This window comes from Dipodomys ordii, unplaced genomic scaffold (assembly GCF_000151885.1).
Source record: "Dipodomys ordii isolate 6190 unplaced genomic scaffold, Dord_2.0 Scaffold98, whole genome shotgun sequence".
NCBI lineage: Eukaryota > Metazoa > Chordata > Mammalia > Rodentia > Heteromyidae > Dipodomys > Dipodomys ordii.
Window position 1 is genome coordinate 4,444,189 of NW_012267314.1, and position 15,714 is coordinate 4,459,902.

At 48.2% G+C, this 15,714-nt stretch overlaps 1 protein-coding gene across 1 annotated transcript in view; it reads right to left on the minus strand.

The window, feature by feature from the left end:
• Nucleotides 1-15,714, minus strand: part of Plekhg1 (pleckstrin homology domain containing, family G (with RhoGef domain) member 1) — a 135,473-nt gene that overhangs the window by 17,692 nt on the left and 102,067 nt on the right. Inside the window, exons 5-12 of the mRNA XM_013026954.1 lie at nucleotides 13,485-13,531; nucleotides 10,033-10,183; nucleotides 8,672-8,803; nucleotides 6,317-6,499; nucleotides 6,130-6,225; nucleotides 5,926-6,012; nucleotides 2,201-2,234; nucleotides 1,419-1,514 (exon numbers count right to left, since the gene is read on the minus strand). Coding sequence (XP_012882408.1) covers nucleotides 1,419-1,514; nucleotides 2,201-2,234; nucleotides 5,926-6,012; nucleotides 6,130-6,225; nucleotides 6,317-6,499; nucleotides 8,672-8,803; nucleotides 10,033-10,183; nucleotides 13,485-13,531 — 826 coding nt within the window. The remainder of the gene's footprint in view (nucleotides 1-1,418; nucleotides 1,515-2,200; nucleotides 2,235-5,925; nucleotides 6,013-6,129; nucleotides 6,226-6,316; nucleotides 6,500-8,671; nucleotides 8,804-10,032; nucleotides 10,184-13,484; nucleotides 13,532-15,714) is intronic.

Consider the following 15,714-nt stretch of genomic DNA (forward strand, 5'->3'; position numbering starts at 1 on the left):
ATTTATCCATCACCGCCTCGAGTTCTCCTGACAATGGGAGAGCCCTCATTCCTCTCTTTCCAATCCTTCATTGCCTCTTTCCCAGCCAGCATGGTGGCGGCCTGCCTTCCTTGTCCGCTGCTCACTTCCTGCCCCACACAGAGCCAGACTTCTTTCTCTAAAGGTGAGTATTCTCACCGTTTATTGCCCGAAATCTCCCTGGGGCTTGCAAACGTACACCCTCCATGTGGCCTCACACATACTTGAACCTGTATTGAGCCTTTCCACTGGCTCCAGCTTCACCTGTGTGCCAGCCAGATGTCAGCTCCCTTCCCAGGCTTCAGGGCCTCTGATGGAGAATTCCAGCCTCTTTGGCCCACATTCTACCAAGGAGTAGATTATCTCTCTTTCGCTCTCTGACTCTCTCCCTGTTATCTCTCCACAGCTCCATGAGACAGGCTCCAGTGAAGGAAGCCCCATGCTCTCTCTCCCACAAGGAGCTCCTTGCCAGTAGAATCAGATGTGCTTTGTATCCTTAAATCCACAGGGGCAAAGTAGGTGCTCAGAAAGGTGTGTGTGTGTGTGTGTGTCTGTGTGTGTGTGTGTGCTGGAACTCAGGGCCTGGACACTGCCCCTTAGATTTTTTTGCTTTGTGTGTGTGTGTGTGTTTGTGTGTGTGCTGGAACTAAGGCTTGAACTCAGGGCCTGGACACTGCCCCTTAGGTTTTTTTGCTTTAGGCTAGTGTGTTACTACTTGAGCCACACTCCATTTCTGTTTTGTTTTGTTTTTGCCAGTTCTGGGGCTTGAACTCAGGGCCTGGGCACTATCCCTGAGCTTCTTCTGCTCAAGGCTGGCACTCTTACCACTAGAGCCACAGCACCACTTCCAGCCTTTTCTGTGTATGTGGTACTGGGGAATTGAACCCAGGGCTTCACGCATGCTAGGCAACACTCTACCACTAAGCCACATACATTCCCAGTCCACAGCTCTATTTCTAACTTTTTGCTGGTCAGTTGGAGAAAAGAGTCTCACAGACTTTGCTGCCTGAGCTGGCTTTGGACTTTGATCCTCAGCTCTCAGTCTTTTGAGTAGCTAGGATTACAGGCATGAGCCACTGGTGCCTGGCTCTTTCTACGTATTGACTGAAATAAAACCAAGCTCTGGGAGCAGGCTGGGAGAGGACTTTCTTCCTGGATCCTGGCTTGGCAAATGAATGTTGGGCTTGAACAATCCTTGGCATGCATCAGGTGTGTGATACAGCTTCCATTAGCAACAGCAAAGAAACTTGGAAAAACCACACGCATAGAGGTGCTGTCCCAATCAAAATGAATGTCAGAGTTTCAGTTCAGCGGGGAATGAGCCTTCTCACCAGCCTGAAAGGGAGCTTTACATCAAGTCCCTATTTAGCATTATGCTTTGATCACAACATCCTACTTACCAGATTTTCTTCTCAGCCGGTATGGCGTGGCTCCTTCTTTGGAGCCACAAAATGCTTTCGTGTCTCCCTCAGGATTGTAACAGAATCCTGGATGGTCTGGAAAGAAATCAACCATGGACAGGAGTAGGTGTGAGATAAGATTTATCTTCACCTTGCTTTTATCAACCCAGAAATAAATCACCATGGGGGGGGGTGGTAATCTTTAGGACTTCATGCTATAACAGAAAAACTCTTATCCACCAGGGGGTGGGAGGAGGAAGGATATGAATTTGGGGTGGGCGGAGCTTATTTTGGGTGGCAGAGGAGGTAGGGGGAAGAGGTGATTCTGGATGCCTATCTGACACTAGTTGTTGATGCAAACACTTGGACAGCCACTAAGTGGCCCACAGATAAACCAAGAGAATGGATGGAGAAATAAGTCAAAGTGCTAGGATGGATTATAATGTGTGCTCCAGTTGTTAAAACCATCTGTAATCCTAGCTACTTAGGAAACAGATCTGAGGAAGGCAGTTTGAAGCCATTCCAGGCAGGAAAAGTGTGAGCATCTGATCCCAGTTAAGCAGCAAAAAGCCAGAGGTGGAGCTATAGCTCAAGGGGTAGAGCATCAGCATTGAGAAGAAAAACCTAAGGGACAGTATCCAGGTCCTGAGTTCAAGCTCCAGTACTGACTCAAACAACAACAAAGCTCTAAAGTAGATAGTGGTTATTTCCTTATAACTGTTAGAAAATGTGATAGATACAGATGATAATATTTTTATTCACATTAAAGAAATAAAACTTACGGATGGAATCCATTTCCAGAATTGCTTGCTTGGCCTGAAAATAAAAGAAAGAAAATAGAGCTGTAGTTACAATGTTGTTTTTTCCCCCTTCTTTTTTAAAGGTATCAGTCCTAAAACAGAGCTTAACCAATTGGAATAAGTGGATCTTTCCATTAAATTTAAAAAGTGCTATTCCCATGATATCCACGAGGTGTCAGTCAACATCTATCTTGAATTAAAGCTATAGGAGGAAGTTGAAAAGAGACCTAAATCAATTTTTAACAACCTGACATTACTAGACATTAAAAAAAAAAATGTTTACAGGGTCCCACTAGGCATTCCTTTGATTTCATAGGAATATATTTTAAATAATATAAAAATGATGATAGCTTTAAAGATGTAAAAACATCTGTTTTAAGTAAAATAGGAAATTATTGTAACTTTACTGTAGATAAAGTATATTGAATAAGTATGTTCTCATCACAAGTTGGAACTCTGGAGACAAAAATACAAATGAACTGGAATCTGCATTTGGCCAGGTGTTGGTTGTATGGTTTGGGAGGTGTATTCAGTGTTCATGAACTTCTGTTTGCATTTCTCTAAAACTGGAAGAACAAGATCTGCCTCATAAAGGTGTATTGTTGAGGGCCAGATGAGGAGTTTTAAATACTTAACCCAATAAACTGTAGCTTTTAGGTTGCGGATGCGCCAGCAACCTGGGTGAAATATGTCATGCTGTCTGCTGGAGCTCCATGAACTGCTTGACACAGAGCAGAAAACCATGAGCAGCAGTGCAAGGGACTTGTATGTAATCCAGTCTCCTTTCTTTTTTCTTCTTTTACTTTGTGTTTGTGTGTGTGTGTGTGTGTGTGTGTGTGTGTGTTCCAGTACTGGGGCTTGAACTCAGAACTCAAGGCCTCGCCACCTGGCTTAGCTTTTTCGCTCAAGGCTTGCACACCACTTTGCTTTTTGGTGGTCACCTGGAGAGAAGAGTCTCAAGGACTTTGCTGCCCAGCCTGGCTTCTAACCATGATCTCTGATCTCAGCCTCCCCAGTAGCTAGGATTACAGATGTGAACCACCAGTCCTGCCCAGCTCCCCGGTCACCTTTTGTACATTCACAGCCTGAGTATAAAACCATGGAACCATGCCTAGAGCCTAGCTTCCTGCTTGTTATATTGGAGATGGAGTCCCATGGGCTTTTCTGCTTAGGCTAGCTTTGAACAGTGACCCTCAGGATCTCAGCCTCTTGAGTAGGTAGGATTATAGTTAGGAGTCACGGGTGATCCTAATTTCTGCCATATCCAGGCTCACTGCAGACCATTCTGCCATCCACAGGGATATTCATTCACTCACCCTCCTAGTCCATCTTGGCCCCTTTGTCTCTGATAACTTCTTCCTCAACTCCAAAGCAGTAGCCATGATCGGCATTACCCCAGAACCTCAGCACGCTAGACATGTCCTGCCTCTCCTACTCCAGAATCCCTTCTTCAACTCACTTCCGCATTTTCATCTTTCCGATGTGAATGACTACGGAGCAAGCTCTCAGGCTCTTCCAGTCCAGGGGCCCTCCCACCAGCTGGGCCTCTGTCCACTCAGCTTCCACCGCGCTGGGCTCGTGCACGTGCCTCCCTGGCCTTGGGAACCACTCGGCATGCTCTGCCCTCTGGAGGTGCCCAGTGCACCCCGGGGGGGGCCACGATAGTGCCCATATTACTGAACAGAGTGTGGAGAGGTTTAATGGCACCCATTCACAGTGGCAGCTGCAGCTGGGTTTTCTGGTGCCTTTGAGAAAGGATTTGAGTCATCTGGAGTGGTGATTCCATTTTCTCCAGCTCTGAGCCTCGCCTCTTTCCCTGGGGCTCCAACCCCATCTGGCTTCACCCAGATGACCTCATCTCCCATGAGTGACCTCAACTTTGGTCTTTCCCCAAGGCTTCCTCGACCCTCCCCTGCCATCTCTGATCTTTCTTTTCCCTAACTAGGATGTTCCCAACTCTTTCCTAGACTCAGGCCTGGGCCCCTTGTGTGGTGGCTGACACCTGTCACCCCAGCTATGTGGGAGGCTTGGGTTGGAGGATTGCAATAGGCCGGCCTGCACAAAGCTAAGCAACCAATCAATGAACTCCTATTTCACACATATAGCCTATTCCTTCCATCTCATCCTACCAGAATCCCTCCTTCCTCCTTCCCACAGCCATTTACCTAACACACAGCAAGTTTTGCTTCTCTCTGGTCTTTCCTCAAACTACCACCTTTCTCTTCATGCCAGTACTGGGGCTTGAACTCGGGGCTTGGGTGCAGTTGCTGAGCTTTTTCCACTCAAGGCTGGTTGGTGCTCTACCACTTCTGACTTTTTACTGGCTAATTGGTGGTAAGGATCTCATTGACTTTCTAGCTGGAGCTGGCTTCACGCCAACATCTTCAGATTTCAGCCTCCCGAAGAGCCAGGATTAGAAGAGACAGGTATGAGCCACCAGGGCTCAGCCCTGTCTCTTCTTTTCTGAAACTTGTGGAAAGAAAAATAAAAAGTCCACACTCACCTCCTTTCCCCTTTGCTCTTCCTTCTCCTGTGACCCCTCCCTCTCTTTCTGAAGTGGCCAAATGTAAAATCTGTTTTTCCTTTTGAATCTTTTTTTTTTGAGTAATTTTTTGAGATTAAACAATGTTATTATACAGGTGATATGCAGAAGGGTTACCATTTTATGTCAGGTAACGAGTCCATTTCTTCTGGATAATGAAACCCTCTTCCCTTGCAATCTCCCAGCTCTCCCTGAATCTTTTTTGGATCTTGGCAAAACCCTTTCTCCTTCCTTTGTGAGAAGTGTCTCTCTTTGTGAGCATACCACCACTCCCCCTCGCTCTGGCTGTTCTCCAAGGCCCTCTCCTCTCCGCTTCCCCTCCCCCACTCCTTGCAATTCCCAGGGGGTCCTTCTTTCCATCCTGTCAAATCTTAGAGCTGCCATCTCTGGTTCTCCTGATCCTCCGCTCCCAGAACCTGAATTTCCACCTGCACTCAACCTGCAACTGTCCCACCCAACCGGTTCTCCTCTTGGCAGCCAGTCTGGGAACTCCAGGCATGGTGCTCATGATGGAGCTCCTGATTCATCCTCAGTCTGTTCCCTCTGCTTGGTGACTGGTCTTTTTTCTTTTTTTCAGTCCTGGGGCTTGAACTCGGGGCCTGAGCACTGTCCCTGAGCTTCTTTTGCCCAAAGCTAGCACTCTACTACTTGAACCACAGCACCACTTCTGGCTTTTTCTGTGTATGTGGTACTGAGGAATCAAACCCAGGGCCTCATGCATGCTAGGCAAGCACTCTACCACTAAGACACACTCCCAGCCCTGAATAGATCTTTTTAAGACAGATGGTGGGTGTCAGGCTGTATTCCAACCTCTGAAATACTCTTGTTTGTTTGTTTGTTCCGCTGGTCCTGAGGCTCAAACTCAGGGCCTGGGCACTGTCCCGAGCCCCTTTTCACTCAAGGCTAGCACACTATCACTTGAACCACAGTGCACTTCCGGCTTTTTCTGTGATTCATTGGAGATGAGAATCTCAGGGGCTTTCCTGCCCAGGCTGGCTTCAAACCATGTGCGTGATCCTCAGTGCTGAAACTCCTGAGCAGCTAGGATTACAGGCACGAGATGCCAGTGCCTGGCTTGAATAAGCTTTTGACGCTGGGTCTTGCTTCCGGTCGGGCTGCCTGGCTTAGACTTGCACCTGTCTGCTGACCCCACTCCTTGTCTCACCTTTGCTGGAATCTTTGCAGCATGGTTTTCTAGGATGAGCCTCTTCAGGTGCAGGACCCAGAGGCGCTTCTCTTGCTGGGATTTCGCCTGTGGGGCCAATGTGAACAGAAGACATTGGATGAGTGAAATCCTCAGATAAACCAGGACATGTGTCACGTGGTCTCCTCCCCGCAAGAGAAGAGGCCAAGACCCTGCTGCTGGTACCTGAACGGTGTGCTGAAGTTTGGGGTTCTTGTAGTGGAAGACGCTGAAGCTGAGCGGCTCCTTGGGTATGACTTCTACCAGCATGAGGTTTCCGCACTGCCGGGGAGACAGAAGGGGTGAACCGGATGCTCAGAGAGCAAGGAAGCAGCTCCCCACCCCGCGGCCCTACATCTGTGTCCACACCGACCAGGATGTGAGCCTTGTAGGCAAACATGTCGTCCCTCTTCTTCGTGATGAGCAGCAGCTTGTCCAGGAGGAAGAGCGTCCTCTCATTCTTGGCCCTCTGGATGCGAAAGGTCCCCTCGAGCACCAGCTCTCCGTAGCTCGTCAGGTCTGGGCCCTTCCAGTTCGTGAGCAAGCTCTGGATCTCCTGCAAGAGACCATGGCGTGTTGGGGTGAGGCAGGGGGCAGAGAGGGGGGCGCCCTGGCGCCTGAGCCCCAAGGATAAATCTGGGTTGACGGGTAGTGGCACTCAAGAGTTATCAGGAGTGAATTGTGTTGGGGTTGAGTTGCTAAGTACTGATTTCCAGGCCTTGATCATCTCAGGGCCACCAGGATGTGGCCTTGTCCTCAACTTCCTCCTCCTCTAGATAAGAACCTTCAGCATGGCTGGCTTGAAAATGTTTTTCCCTCAACTCTGTGTGTGTGTGTGTGTGTGTGTGTGTGGTTTTGTGTGTGTGTGTGTGTGTGTGTGTGTGTACTGATCTCAGGGCCTTGCATTCTCTCTCTCTCTGTCTGTCTGTCTCTCGGTGCCAGGCCTAGGGCTTGAACTTAAGGCCTAAACACTGTCCCTGAGCTTTTTTGGCCCAAGGCTAGCACTCTACCACTTGAGCCACGGCGTCACTTCTGGCTTTCTCTGTGTATGTGGTACTGAGGAATCAAGCCCAGGGCTTCATGCATGCTAGACAAACTCTACCACTAAGCCACATTCCCAGACCACAGGGCCTTGCACTCTTGCTTAGCTTTGGCACTCAAGACTGGCACTCTACCACTTTGAGCCACACCGACCATGGAGCATATTTTCTCGATCCACTCATCTGCTGCTGGGGACCTCAGCTGATCCCAGCTGTTAAGCACAGTACCACACACAGACTCGTGAGCCTGTGAGATTCTCCAACCAACCAGCAAAGCACAGAAGACGAGGAAATGAAGACGTGTGTGTAGGTTAGCTGAAGGATTCTGGGCCTTTCTGTCTCATCCTGGAGCTAACGTCTGGCCCGTGTATTTCTTTGTTTAGCTTTTCAATGGAGATTTTATTTTTATTTGTAAAGCTTTCCAGGTAATTGGGCTAGCATAAAGTCAAAAGTTTCTGGGGCCTTGGGCTTGTGCTGCTGGGGCTGGATGGGGCCTTCGCAATGCTCCCGTCTGTCTGTCTAAACAGGAGGACAGGAATGGCAGGCAGGAGACTGTCTCTCAAGTGAAACTTGCCATGGGTCTGGTTTAGCCTCCACTCCCTCCTGGGCCCTGCCTTGACATCTGGCTCTTGTTCTCCATGGCAGGGCAAGAAGTAGTGAGAGAACAATAAGGTCTCAAGACCCCTTTGTATGACTACTGAAAGATAAAGACACAATTGAAAAAAGAGTGACTAATTTGTATTCATATACGATCAGGCCTTGGGAGATTCAAAATTTCAACTTAATCAAAAGGGCTATAAGTAAACTATTAGCTTAAAAGTTACAGTACTGGGGCCGGGCATGTGGCTTAGTGGTAGAGTGCTTGCCTAGCATGCATGAAGCCCTGGGTTCGAATCCTTAATACCACATCAACAGAAAAAGCCAGAAGTGGCCCTGTGGCTCTTGTGGCAGAGTGCTAGTCTCCAGCAAAAAGAATCTCAGAGACAGTGCCTAGGGCCTGAGTTCAAGTCCCAGGACTGGCAAAAAAAAATTACAATACTATGAGCTGGGTGCTGGTGACTCACACCTGTAATTGTAGCTACTCAGAAATGAGGATCATGGTTCAAAGCTAGTCAACACAGGAAAGTCTATGAGATTCTTATTTCCAATGAACCACCACTTGGCTCAAGTGGCAGACTTTAGTGTACCCAGCCTCTGAGTTCAAGCCCCAGTACCTGCATGCGCATGTGCACACGCACACACACACACACACACACATACACGCACACACACCTTATAGTATGAGCCAAGCGCCTGCCACTCTAGCTTTATGAAGGCTGAGATTGAGAGTATCTAGGGCAGACATGTCCATGAGACCTGTCTCCATGTAATGAAGCCGGACACAGTGGCATGTGCCTGTTGTCCTACCTAAAATAGGTGGATCGAGATTGCAGTGCATGCCTGGGTAGAAAGGGAGGTGTGGTTTGGAGGTGAAGGAACCGCCGAGCCACTCTGAAGCTCTCAGTTCAAACCCCAGTATCCACTAAAACCAAACACACCGATTTTCCACTCAGCTTTGTCTTAAACGGGCACTGCGGCTGTGCCTGGGGTTGGAGGTCTGGGCTTCCTCGGGAGGACCGTCACGAGCTGCCGCCATGTGCACGGCATCGGCTCAGTGCAGCTCTGTGGTGCAGCCCGGCCCGGCTCACCTGCAGCCGGATGGCATGCTCATGTTTCCGTTTCATGTCGTTGATGTGCCAGGCCACACGCTGCATCGTGTCAATGGCATCCAGCACCACCTCGTAGCCCTCCGTGTCCTTGTCCAGGTGAGTTTCTATTTCCTTAAAAACAACAACACAAAACAACGAGCTGTCTTCTGTTTTCTCAGATAGCCAGTGAACAAATGGCACCTTTATGTTTGGTACTTGAAAAATGTTAATGCTCAACACCAGTGGCCCAGGCACACAATCCTCGCTACTCAAGAGGCTAAGATCTGAGGGTCAAGATTCAAAGCCAGCCCAGGTAAGAAGGCCTGTGACAGTCTCCAATGAACCAGCAAAAAGCTGAAATTGGAGCTGTGACTCAAGTGGTAGAGCACCAGCTTTGATCTAAAAGCCAAATGAAAGCATGAAGTAAAAACATGAGCCCCAGTATGGAAGGGAAAGGAAAGAAAGAAGGAAGGAAGGAAGGAAGGAAGGAAGGAAGGAAGGAAGGAAGGAAGGAAGGGGAGAGAAAGGAAGAAAAAGGAAGGAAGGTGAGAAAGAAGGAATGAAGAAAGGGAGAGAAGAAAGAGAAAGGAAGAAAAAGGAAGGAATGGAGGAAGGAGGGGGAGAAGGAAGGAAGATGGTTGGTTGATTGATTGGGGACAGGAGTTTCATGGACTTTTCTGCCCAGGCTGGCTTCAAACTGTAATCCTTAGATCTCTACTTCCTGTGTAGCTAGGATTACAGGTGTGAGCCACCAGATCCCAGCTTTATCATCTTCCATAGAAGAAGTGAGAATTTGGGAGCTATGTCTCCTTTTTTGTTACTAAAGCCTCCTTGGATGTTGCACAAGTCATGGGAAAATACTAGAAAGGGAAGAGACTCAGAAGTAATGCTGAGCCCAGCTCAGAGATAGGCCACTATGCTGCTCATCGGTGCCTCTCTGTCCAGCCTCATCTGCTTCCATCTAAGACCCAACCTATGACAAAGCGTCCCCAAATGCCTTTTGAACCCGGGCTCATGGACGTAAACCAAACCACCAAAAAGTCTGCTTTTCATTTGGATGCCGCTGTCCTGCCCGACATGAGGCGCCCTCAGCCCTGTCACTAGCCGAGCGAAAGCTCATCTTTTCACTTAGCTGCCGTAGTTCCATTGCAGGCTCAGCGTATAAATACCTCTGTAATCCCTCAAAGCAGATGAGTCACTTGTCAAGAGTGACTATAAGAATCTCTTCCAGCTGTGCACAGCTTTTCCTGTTTTCTCCCAACCCCCCCCCACATATGCACACACACGCATATGCACACACCTGCACGCATGCATGCACACGCTCCTCACCCTCGGGACAGCTTGATGACAGGCAAACTCACATGCAGGAGGAGATGGTACTTGAGGATCCGCTGCACTGGCTTCAGGAGATAGGACCCTAGAGGCAGCAGGTGCTTTAAAGCTTCTTGGCGCTCCCGGAAGAATTTGGCCAGAATCTTGTCCCTCATGCATTCTGTAAGCACAGCCACTGACCTGCAGAGGGGAGCAACTGGTTTTCACCTCAATGACACATTTCACTTGGGTATTGGAGATTGTGTGTGTGTGTGTGTGTGTGTATGTGTGTTGTGCCCACACACATGCTGATACAAGCCTTTAAACTCAGGGCCTGGGTACTCTATCTTAGCTTTTTTTCCCTCCAGGCTGGTACTCTACTATTGAGCCACAGTTCCATTTCCAGCTTTTTGGTATTGATTTGGAGATAAAAGTCTCTTGGATTTCTCGCTCAGGCTAGCCTTGAACTCCAATCTTCACATCTCAGATTTCTGAATATTGAGGATTACAGGCATGATCCACCAGCATCTTGGTTCTTCAGTATCTTATCTTTCTTTCTTCAAACTTTCTTCCTTTTTTTTCTTTCTCCTTCCTTCCTTCCTTCCTTCCTTCCTTCCTTCCTTCCTTCCCTTCCCTTCCCTTTCCTTTCCTTCCTTTTCTTTTTGCTAGTATCAGGGTTTGAACTCGAGGCCTTATGCTTGCTTATTTTGCCTGTTCAGCTTGTTCTCTACCACACAAGCCACGACCCCAGCCCTGCTTTTTGCTGGTTATAGGTGTACCTTCAGACAGCTTGGCATTGAAAGAATGCTTATATCTTACACATAAAGCCAGATAATGGGCTTAGGCAGTCTCAGACACCCTTACATAAAATCTTATGATCTCACAACTTAGGAGGAGCAGGGGAAAGATTTCTCATCTCCACATGACTAATAACATTTCAAAGATTAAGAAAACTAAACCAAGTAACAAAGTAGAACTGCTTAGAAAGAAGTTAAATGGAAGTCCCATAATTAAACCCTTCGAGTCCCTTTTGGAACCATCTGTGTTGAGAAATATCTGCACAGACTGACTTATTTCTCCCTTGAGTGCAGAGTTTGCAACTCAATCATGTGACCTGGGAAGGTAAAAGAAAAAAAATGTTCTTTATAGAGTCTAACTGTGCTGTCCAGTAGCTCCTTGGCCAGCTTCAGTCTTACTCAAGAACTAGAACCTTCCACAAACTGGGAGCCAGAGGAGCCCAGAAGGCACCTGAGGGCGATGACCTGACCCTATTGGTGCCCCTCCCCCGGGGGGGGGGAGGAGGGAGGAGGGAGGAGGGAGGAGGGGCTGACGCCTCTTCACTGGGAAATCACTGGGTGTGGCTGGCATGAAGAGACACCTGCAAAATGTGCCTGCCACAGCTGGTACCACCAGCCAGATCCGAAGTGGGGAGGAAACTGTCCCACAGGCTGTGACAGCTGTCACTCTTCACTTGTGAAACAGGGGAAGGGGACCTGGGGAGTCTTAGAGCATTGTGGCTGGAGACAGGGGCCCTATTTCATATCTGGAGGTCTCATGTTCTCTAAGCATGTGAGCGATTCCCCATTCCTTCTTCACAAAGAACACCTTGCTAGCAGCTCTGAGAATACAGCTTTCTTCCTGGGCAGACTCAGGGTGGAATAGAAAGAACCATTTCTTCAGAGAAGTGCCCGTGACTGAGATGACCAGTCCTTCCCTCGTACGGCTCTAGTTCCTTGGTCACAGGGCACTGACTTTGTTATCTACTCATTTACACTTATTTAGTTAATTGTTCCAATATCTTTTTTTTTTTTTGTCAGTACCAGGGTTTGAACTCAGGGCTTATCACTTGCTTGGCTTGCTTGCTCAGCTGGCATTCTACCACCAGAGCCACAACTTTGGCCCTGTTTTTTTGCTGGTTATTTTTTGGAGATGGAATTTCGTCAACATTCATGCCCAGGCTGGTTGCAAACCAAGATTCTCCAGATCTCAGCCTCCTGAATAGTTAAGATTATGGGCATGAGCCACTGGTGCTAGTATCAAGCTTCCAATAAATACCTTTTCATAAGTCAAATTCCTTTCCCTTCTCTTCCCTTCCTTTCCCTTCCCTTTCCCCTTCTCCTTTCCTTTTCACTTTTGCTAGTACCAATGTTTGAACTCAGGGCCTACGCTTGCTCTGTGGGGGCTCTACTACTTTAAGCCATGCCTCCAGTCTCTTTTGATTTTATTTTTCAATTAGGTTCTCAAGTTGGTGCCAGCAGCAAGTCTTAGACTGTAACCCTACTATATATGCCTCCAATGTGGGATTATAAATGTGAACCACCACATCCAACATGTTGGTTGAGATGGCTTCTCATAGACTTTTTGCCTTAGCTGGCTTTGAACCCCCATCTTCCTGATTTCACCTCCTGGGTGGCTGGAATTACAGGTATGTATCACCACACTTAGCAGAAAATTGGAATTAGGTAATTCTATAAGTTTATGTAAAGGAGTTATTCCTTCAAGTGATATGTTTGCAACAAAGTGTACATAGTCATCATCTCTCCAAACAGCCCCTCCATGAGTGCTGAATCTGATAATCAGGTCCAGAATTTGTTGAGTCTTCAGAGTTGGAATATGTTTCCCCTCCCTCAAGAGGAAGGGTGTGGAGTCAGCCAGGGGGGGCTGACGGATTTCTCTGAATTATGGGGTGGGGCCTGCTGGGTTTGGTTGAGAGGTGGTGTGATTTCATTGGGACATCCTACAATTTGCAGTTAGCATCAGCACTGAAATGAAGAAATGCTTCAGGAGAGAAAATGACTCAAGTGAAACTGCAAACCCCAGGCATGTCCACAGACAAGAGTGTGACAAGGATACAGATAGGCGTGCAGGTCCCCTCCCCTGCTTTCAGTCCTAGGGCTTGAACTCAGGGCCTGGGTGCTGCTCCTGACCTTTTTTGCTCAGGGCTAGTGCTCTGACACTTAAGTTACAGCTCTACTTCCAGCTTTTTGGTGATTAGTTGGAGATAGAGAGTCTCAGGTTTTCCTGCCCTGGCTGGCTTTGAATCATAATCCTTAGATCTCAGCCTCCTGAGCAGCATGAGCCCAGCTCAACTTCTCTTTCAATTTTTTGTAAGAGAAATCTGGGAAAAGCAGAGCCCACCACATAAATCACCACGGCACAAACCTGACCACTTGTTAGGAGGATGGGACTAAAATGCTCCAATGGAAAGCATTTGTTATCAGTGGACTGGGCCTCTGGCTTCAAGGGCCTTGAATACAAATTGGCTTTCAGGGCCATTCCTGACCTTCCCCCTCTGACAGGGGTTCAGGGCTCAGCCTGTAGACTTTTCTCTCTAAGGTGTTCCACTACCCTGGGTCCCCTGTAGTCTTTTTTTTTTATTTTATAGCAAGTTTTGCATTTCCCATACTTTTTCAGAACTCCTGGGAACATGAACAGGGAACCTACTAACTTGAAATCCCACTGATCCAAAGTGACCCTGAACCTCCTCATCCATCATCCATACCTTGGGTAGTTGGTGCAATACTGGGTATAAATGTGGAACTCTTCACTCTGCAAAGAAACACGAGAGACTTTTATAAACAGAAAAAAGAAGCCCAATATAGCAAAATTTAGTTTAAAAAAAGAAATAGCACTCAGGCCTTTAAAATTTATTTTTCCAGGGGCTGGGAAGGTGGCTCAGCGGTAGAGTGCTTGCCTTGCATGCATGAGGCCCTGGGTTCGATTCCTCAGCACCACATAAGCAGGAAAAAAAAGCTGGAAGTGGTGCTATGGCTCAAGTGGTAGAGCGCTAGTCTTGAGCTGAAGAGCTGAGGGATAGCGCCCAGACCCAGAGTTCAGGCCCCACGACCGGACCACCCCCCCAAAATAAAATAAAATAAAATTTATTTCTCCAATCCCACCAGCCTGTCTCCTGAGCATCTGGAGGAGTCAGACCCATGCACCTCAACTCATCTGGGGCTAAGAAAACCTTTACAGAACATCTGCTTCAATCCAGTGAATCTGAAGATGAATGGGAAGACACAGAAAATGAACTTTATTTCTGGCCCGGGTGCTCTGCTGGATGAAGGAAATAGAAGAGGCACCTTCCACGTCCAGCAGTCAGGGCACTGCGCATGTGCAGGGATTCAGCCTCAAGGCTGTATCTGCGCATGTGCAGGGACTCAGTCTCAAGGCTGTATCTGCGCATGTGCAGGGACTCAGTCTCAAGGCTGTATCTGCACAGCTGCTCTGCCTGCCAGGGTCCCTTCTGCCTGTCCTGTGCCCTGTGCCTGATTTTAGGCAGATTCCAGCCTGGGATTCTTCCCAGGGGCCTTAACTTCCTTGAGTCCCTGGCTGAGCCAATGGCTCCCACTCTGGGCTTCCATCACACCCAATACTGACTGACCTCTCTGACCAAAGGAGAGTGATATTTCTGTTCATCTGTCGGTCTCCACATGGAGTGAGAACAGTTCTTTCAGGGCAGGGAGCACATGGCGTTCTGGCCCACAGTGGTGGTGGTGAACTCAGAGCCTGGGCACTCTCCTTGAGCTCTTTTGATCAAGGCTCATGCTCTACCACTTTTGAGTCACAGCTCCATTTCTGGTTTTTGAGTGGTTAACTGGAGATAAGAGTCTTATGGGGACTTTCCTGCCTCGGCTGGCTTCAAACCACAATCCTCAGATCTCAGCCTCTGAGTAGCTAGGATTACAGGCATGAGCCACCAGCACCCAGCTCACAGTGATTTTATGCCTTTCTTTCTTTCTTTTTCTTCTCACTCTTGGTTTTTATTTTATTTATTGTGCTATTTTGGGGCTAGAACTCAGGGTCTCACACTTTCCTTAGCTTTATCTCTTGAGGCTGGTGCTCTACCACTTAAGCCACATCACCACTTCCAGCTTTTTGCTAGTTAATTAAAGAGTCTCATAGTCTTTCCTGTCCTGGCTGGCTTTGAACGGTGATCCTCAGATCTCAGCCTGCTGAGTATCTATGTTCACAGGTATGAGCCACAGGCCCCCTGTCTGTTTGAGCTATCTCAGTTCATTAGTGAGAGTGCTTGATTCCTGGGGTCCCCAACATTTGAAACCATTCACACAGCTCATCATGCATAGGACTTCAAACAAATCTAAATCAATTGCCAACTTTTTATACAGTGGAAGATACAAACAGTGATCTCTGGCTTCTGAAAAAGTGTAGGATGTAGACGCCCTGATCTGGCAACTCACCCCACAAATGCCATCCCTGGCACTGACTTTACACCTGTTGACTCTAGAAGTCAGCCTTGGCTCCAGGAAGGAGAAAGGCAAAGCGACCAGCTGAGATCCTTTAGGGAGAGAGCATGAGGTTGGGGCCTTTCCCCATTGCTCATGCTTGCTCAGCCCCCTGTTCCTCTTTCCTGTCCCTGGTGGTACTCAGCTTGGGGTTGAGCAGTTTGGAGCTGCCTTTCCTGACTCACTATGGCCCCGCCCCTTTCTCTTCTGCAGGGGTGGGGGCTGAGCTCTACCCCAGCCCCTTCAGCTGCCTTTCCTTACACCGTGGGACCTTAGGAGTCCCTGCCAAATTAAAAACACAGGCCTGCCGGGCGCTGGTGGCTCACGCCTGTAATCCTAGCTACTCAGGAGGCTGAGATCTGAGGATCGCGGTTCAAAGCCAACCCGGGCAGGAGAGACCTTGAGACTCCTATCTCCAATAAACCACCAGAAAACCGGAAGTGGCGCTGTAGCTCAAGTGGTAGAGTGCTCACCTTGAGCTGAAGA